This window comes from Momordica charantia (genome assembly GCF_013281855.1).
Source record: "Momordica charantia cultivar OHB3-1 chromosome 6 unlocalized genomic scaffold, Mcharantia_2.0 BLBB01000006.1, whole genome shotgun sequence".
Classification (NCBI taxonomy): domain Eukaryota; kingdom Viridiplantae; phylum Streptophyta; class Magnoliopsida; order Cucurbitales; family Cucurbitaceae; genus Momordica; species Momordica charantia.
Genome location: NW_028275164.1, coordinates 10,536,729 through 10,543,792, shown reverse-complemented (window position 1 = coordinate 10,543,792; position 7,064 = coordinate 10,536,729). Strand labels below are relative to the sequence as shown.

At 31.9% G+C, this 7,064-nt stretch overlaps 1 protein-coding gene across 1 annotated transcript; it reads left to right on the top strand.

Moving 5' to 3' along the window:
* The first annotated feature begins 205 nt into the window (after positions 1 to 205).
* Positions 206 to 5,669, top strand: LOC111012225 (aluminum-activated malate transporter 2). Its single transcript, XM_022286296.2, has 6 exons — positions 206 to 517; positions 1,190 to 1,330; positions 2,851 to 3,123; positions 3,706 to 3,815; positions 4,074 to 4,220; positions 5,016 to 5,669. The coding sequence occupies exons 1-6, from the start codon at positions 250 to 252 to the stop codon at positions 5,445 to 5,447; spliced, it is 1,371 nt and encodes a 456-aa protein (XP_022141988.1). The 5' UTR covers positions 206 to 249; the 3' UTR covers positions 5,448 to 5,669.
* The last annotated feature ends 1,395 nt before the right edge of the window (positions 5,670 to 7,064 follow it).

Sequence of the window (7,064 nt, the reverse complement as noted above, 5' to 3'; positions counted from 1 at the left end):
TAATATACATCTCGAACCCATTTTTAAAGTTAATAGAAATTTCAAACAGTACTACCGAGACCAAAATAGAATAATCTAAAAATTTCAGGAATCTCGGGTTTCTTTACTTTATAGTACGAAACAAAGAGAGACCAACATTTTATATTATGCTATATTATAAATAAGAGATATGCTTCCAACACATTTCCCACCAAAAACCATTGAATTCTCAAAATCTCCAACCCTTCTTCCATTTTTCTCTCCTAAGCAATGGAAATTGGGTGTGATGAAAAAGTAGGGTTATTGGGAAAAGGGTGGATATGGGTGAAGGGGTTAGTTGGAAAATTGGTGGGGGTTGCAAGAAAGGCAAAAGCTTTGGGAAAAGATGACCCAAGAAGGGTTATTCACTCACTAAAACTAGGGCTTGCTCTCACAATTGTCTCATTGCTTTACTATTACAAGCCACTTTATGCCAACTTTGGAGTTTCAGCAATGTGGGCAGTCATAACTGTTGTTGTTGTCTTTGAATTCTCAGTAGGTATGATGGCTTAGCTTTTTTGGACTTCTTTTTTAGTTTACACTTTATTACAACTTTTGGCTTTTTGACCTCTCTTCTTGTTTGTCTTTTGTTGTCTTTGAATTTTCAGTGGGTGTTTATCACTTTTTACACTTCTTTTTACCCATCATCTAAGAATAAAAGCTTACCCCATCTGCTTCACCTTATCTGGCCAGATTTTAATGGTCACAAAACAGATTTTATTTTCTTGACCTAGTTAGCAGGTAAGTTTTAGCTTTAGACCCATTTTAGACGCAAGAACTACTATTTAGACCTAGTTTGATAACCTTTCCGTTTTTAACTTCATTATAATTCTTAGTCAAATTTCAAACAAAAAGGATAGTTTGAGAACTACGTTGTGGACTTTTTAGAATTTGGCTTAGAATTTGATTTTTTTTTAAATAGATAACAAGACAAAGAAACAAAATGGTGAAAGTAATTTTGATAAGCTTAGTTTTAAAAAACAAAATAACAAATAACGGTTATCAAACTACATCATTTCGAACGTATCCCAAGTTTTATAATGAAGTTTAAAGATGATGAAATATAATAAAAGGTGTATTTTGAAAGTTTTCAACCTTATTGTATAAGGGATTGTGACATGAAACATTAGTTATGAGGCTTGCAATATATTATATCATTCATAATCCTCAGGGGCAACACTGGGAAAAGGATTGAATAGGGCATTGGGAACACTGTTTGCTGGTGCTTTAGGAGCTGTAGCTCATCACTTGGCTGCCTTATCTGGACATGTTGGCCAGCCAATTCTAACCACTATCTTTGTCTTTCTACTAGGTAAACATTTTCTCTCTAACCTACAAATTTTTATTGAAGATTTTGGCTCACTAATCCTTGCATATTTTAGGAGTATAAGAATTAAATCGTTATAAATAAAAGTACGAAGACTTCAATGTTATGAGATTCGAAGCACTAGAATCGGACTCATGGTAACTTTTTTTTATTTTTTTTATTTCAGTTTGGTCTTAGTTTTAAAAGTTTCAATTTGATTTTATGGGTTGGTTGAGTCTCTCAAAACATGCATCCCAATATGGAATGGAAAAGTAAATTCGTAAAGCTAGATCCATAAATCATCTTAAAAAATTTCTCCTTTCTAATGTTATGAATCCCTAAGACATAAACCTACCCCTTTTCTCAAAAATCCATTTTCTTTTTACCCAAAAAAATACCAAATACAATCTGCAGCGTAGCTAATACTATCAACCAATTTAACCTTCAAACGTATTTTATATTGAATGTTAAAAGATAAGGGACTCACAAGAGTTTAGAATATGAGTGGGCTACTTCTCCAATTAGTTTTGAGATTGAACCTCATGGATATTGACATAGTATCGGAGCCAAAAAACTAAAACGAGCAGTTGGGATCTGGCCAAGATTAATTGGTGAACCACGCATCATCTGGTTGGTATGATAAGGATCCCACGTTGAAATTAGTATTTTTCAATGTGGGATCCTTAGCTAACAATGATTTATAATATAAGTGGACTACTCTCCTCTCATTGTCAAAATGAGATCGGGTCAAAAAATAGATGAGATAAGTATTTTTCCATCATATTCAAAGAAATCATGTGAGGTAAAAAAACTATTAACATTTGAAAAAAGGGGAGAAGTGTTAAAGATTTAACCAACTTATACAGACTAAAATCATATGTGTTAGATTGAAACCAATTAGCACACGTGTAAACGATAAAGATTAAGATGGTAACCCTTACATACTTGATAAACCCTTTTTTTAAAAAATTTTCATATTTTAAAGGTTTAAATATTAGTTTTGTCCATGGTTGAAGTATAATAAATGACTATTAGTTCCTACTTTCAAAACATATGTTTTGATCATTGAACTTTAAAAAGTGACATTTTTGGTCTCTGTTTGCAAAAGTTTAACACAGATTTTATACACAATAGAAATCCTTTAATACAGATTTATGACTATCTTTTAAAAGATTTAGTAAGTGAAGCATCATGTTAAAATTTTAATTGAAAAATGGAACAAAAATAAAAATGAAGGAACAAAAAATGTCACTTTCTAAAAAGTACAGAATCAAAACAAGCGTGCGTTTCGAAAGTAAATGGACTAAAATGAACAAAAGTTGAAAGAATAAAGACCAGAATAGACGTTTTGGAAGTTCTGTGACCAAAATGAATCGGGGCAAAAAAAATACAGCAACCAAAATAGTATTTAAACCTACTTTAAACCAAGATTCGAGAACATTGTGAATAAATAAACAAAATGGTTAGCAAATACATTCCTTCTGAACTACTTCAAATTCTTATGAATTTTCTATGGTATTTTACAGCCTGCATATTGACATTTGTGAGGTTCTTTCCAAACATCAAGGCGAAACATGATTATGGAATGGTGATAGGCATTTTAACATTCTCTTTGGTGTCCATATCTGAGCTTCAAGATGACCAAATCTTTGAGCTTCTTCAGAAGAGAGTTTCCACAATCTTCATTGGTGTCTCTGTTTGTGTGGTCATTTCCATTTTGATTTCCCCAGTTTGGGCTGGTCAAGATCTCCACAATCGCATTGCTCTCAACATTGAAAACTTAGCCATTTTCTTGGAAGGTATATATATATATCTAAATATTTTATATCTAGTCTCAACTCTAGGTTTTAGTTACATCAATTATAGGGGCTCTTTTGCAAAAGTAGCATATATTTAACCTAAATATGATTGCATATTTATCCTATGATAATCCTATGATAAAATATTTTGCAAAGGTAACACAAATGCAAGACCTCGTGTATCAGTGATATATGTATATTACCAATATTATGTATATCAATGTTATATTTTATCAATGATATAAAAATGGTATATCAATCATATACTTTATATTAGTATAACAGTGAGAGTTTACATACAAAAATAGTATATATAAAAAAAATAATGTAATGATAGAGAATGTCATTTCACTTGACAATTTTTTACCTGATTTTTCCTATTGTTGAAGTTATTTAAAATCATATTAATGTATATTGCGAGACACTCAAATCGAATACCTAAAGTTGAAAGATCAATTATTTAAACAAACTAATACCAAACTATATCAGGTCATTGTCTTTTGTTTTTGTTTTTGTTTGTGTTCGTGTTTGTGTTTGTGTTGTATACAACTACTCAAGGAAGATATTGCAAATATTCCACAGGATTTGGAGCTGAATACTTCAAAACTTTACAAGATAGAGAGGCTAAAGATGAAAAGTTTACTCAAGCATATAAAAGTATTCTCAAATCAAGTGGCATTGAAGAGACATTGGTATATGCCTCTCTCTTTCTCTCTCATTTATGATAATAATTTCGAATAGAAAAATACTTTAAAATACTTACTAGGCAGAACTCATGCATATTTTTCTGATTACCATTAATTAATTTTTGATAAGTACGATAGAAGAAATACAAACAAATAAAATAGATTTTTCTCTTCCTACTTTTCAAAAAATTATAAAGTTGTTAAAGTAGGAATATAGGAGCTGACTAGTAAGCATCTAAATATTGTTCGTTGCACATTTTACAGTATAACTTTGCGAGGTGGGAGCCGGGCCATGGATGTTTTCAGTTTCGTCATCCATGGAAGCAATACCTTAAAATCGGAACCCTAACTCATGAATGTGCCTATAGAATTGATGCCCTTCATCGCAATCTCTCTGCTTCTAACATCCAAGTAATGATGTCTTCTCATAATTAAGTAATTTGTTCTTACTTAAAATAGAGTCTTGTACTTATTTATTTTATTTATGCATCTCGACTTTCAAATGTTTTATTTTAGTTTTGGTGGGGAGGATTCTAATTTTAGGGTTAAATTTTGTTAAAAGAAAACAAATTAGTCTCGAGTACACATTCTGTCATTTGTTATTTATTTATTATTATTATTTTTTTTTTTTGGTGTAAATTAACCTCAAACTAATGATGGAGATTTTTTAGAGAATAATAATAATAACTTAAACCTCATGGTACTTGAACCTTAAAAATCTTCTAGACTACACTTTCAAAATATTCATTTTATGCTTGAATATTTGAGAGTTATTCATTTTAGAATTTAAAATTTCAAAATGTGTATTATATTCATTGAACTTCAAGAAAATATTAATTTTTTTTTATCCTAAATCTTTATTTTTCTTTTTAACAAATGGATAATGTGATTTTAAGTATGATGTGTTGATGTGAGCATGTAACCGAGTCATGTAAGATAGTTTAGATAAGGTAAAGTACTAGGTAAGTAGATATTTAGATGGTAAAATAATATAACAAGGATCAAAATGAATTAAAATAGATATTCCGAAGGCTTATGACCCAAAATGGTTACATTTTAAAAATTGAGTGACTAAAACATAACATAACAAAAGTTTATAGCCTAAAATGAGATTTATACTGAGATTTAAATGATTACATTTTAACCTTAATCCTCCCTTCTTTCCACCAAAAGGGTTTCTCAAAGAATCACCATTACCTATTGCAGGTTTCACAAGAAATTATTCGAACAGAAATCACAGAACCATGCATTGAGATGAGCATTGAATCAGGGAAAGCCCTGAGGCAGCTGGTTTCCTCCATAAGGGAAATGACTCGCCCAACTAAATCAGAAATCCACATACACAACTCAAAAGCAGCTGCCAAAAAGCTCAGAACTTCCCTAAGATCGTCACGCTTGTGGGAAGATTGTGATCTCTTGACACTCATTCCCGCCGCCACCACCGGATCGCTGCTTGTCGACGTCGTCGAGTGTTCCGAGAAAATAGCCGAAGCCGTTCAAGAACTTGCTTCTTTGGCCCATTTCAAGACCGTGGTGTCGTTAGAGAAATCAGAGGCATCAGCACATATTATTGAAGTTGAAAAAGGGCAGCCCAAGAATGGTATTTCTTTTGTTACAATACCAATTAGTGGTGGGTGAAGTTTAGAGTTGTAATTAGATGAAATGAAACGACTAACATTAGTCACAGCTTTGGATTTTCTGATTGTAGCAAGCTGGGATTGATGTTGTTGTTGATCTCTCCTAAAGAGCCTATTTTGGGTAGTTTATTGAAGTAATCCAAAATAACATTACTTATTAGTTTGGTTGCAGAAGTACATTGTTGTGATAGAAGGTAATATCTCCATTAATATAAGATCTTTTGAGTGTGATGAGAAAAAAATATAGATCAATCAATCATTCTGTAAGTTATTCTTCAAACATGAACTATTTAATTTTTCTCATCCCCTAGCTAAAATTAGATAAGTAACGTAACAAATAAATAAGAGATAGAGATAGAAAAGCTTAACACTACAAGGATTATACTAGATCGCCCCAATCTTGAAACTGTGTGTCGAGTCTTTGGAAAACAGATTTATTATAGTTGGGAATATTACAAAGGAGATCTCACTCAAGATATCACTATACAGTAACTATCTTGCTTTTAAATACCCTAACGATAGCTACCTAGGATTACACAATTGAAAACATCATCATTAATATTAATATTCATTGAGTTTCATCTCAAAACTAATGGACAATGAGAAGAATAGTCAATGTCTATTATAAACCCTTGTTAAGTCCCTTATCTTATCCTATCAACGTAGGATCCTTAACACGCCCCCTCAAGATCGTGGCTCTTTTGGCTCATCGATCTTGGCAAATCCTATTTTTAGATCGGTTGTTCGTTTGAGCTTGTTGGACTCTGATACCATATTAATATTCATGGGAGTTCCATCTCAAAACCAATTGGCAACAAGAAGTAGCTCATGTCTATTATAAATCCTTGTTAAGTCTCTTATCTTATCTTCTTAATATGGGATCCTTAACAATTAAACCCACGAGATATAGACTCATTTCCAGACATTGACCACAACCACTCAAGTCTTTTCTTTTGATTATGTATAAATAAAACATTAACAAAGAGGTTACATTTATAGGAAGTCAAATATCGTCATAATCCTTATCAGAAAGCAATATCCTACGCCTTGTAGGAAATCGTGGAGTGATACCAAAAACAAAGCGCCACGGGGAGTTTATATCAAAAGATGGTACAAGGTTGATTTATACAGACACGAGAAGACACCAAAAAGGAAATAAAAAAGATTTCAAAAATATTAATAGAGATTATGCTATCATAAGGAAATGTTTTGGATATCAAAACTTTCCTAAACAACCCAAAATAAAGACTAGCCGTTGGAATACTATGGAATGGAAAGTAAGCCAGCTGTAAGGCTTTTAATGAATTTAAAACTTGGTCAATGGATAATTATGGAGCATTTTGGTAGCTGCTATTGGTTTGGTGTTTTTCATGACATGTGTTAGACCAATGAGCTTGTTTAATGTCTTTATAAGGTGAGTCTAAACTCACGTCATTTTAGTTTTAGAGTCAATCCAAAAAAATCCAAAAAATCTCGTACCAATTGATTTTAATTATTGAATTATATATGTGAGATCTTGTTCCTATTCTCACTAATCAACATTGGACTATGTTTCCAAAGCAAAAAGTCCTTCCTCAGACAAAAAGGCACCATCAAGTATTGCCCTTGAATAGCCCAT

Bases quoted from the DNA above. Each gene is read 5' to 3' on its own strand.
- LOC111012225 (XM_022286296.2), top strand. From the start codon at position 250: ATGGAAATTGGGTGTGATGAAAAAGTAGGGTTATTGGGAAAAGGGTGG. The intron at 3,124-3,705 runs GTATATATATAT...AATATTCCACAG, and splicing joins CTTAGCCATTTTCTTGGAAG to GATTTGGAGCTGAATACTTC. The intron at 3,816-4,073 runs GTATATGCCTCT...CACATTTTACAG, and splicing joins GTGGCATTGAAGAGACATTG to TATAACTTTGCGAGGTGGGA.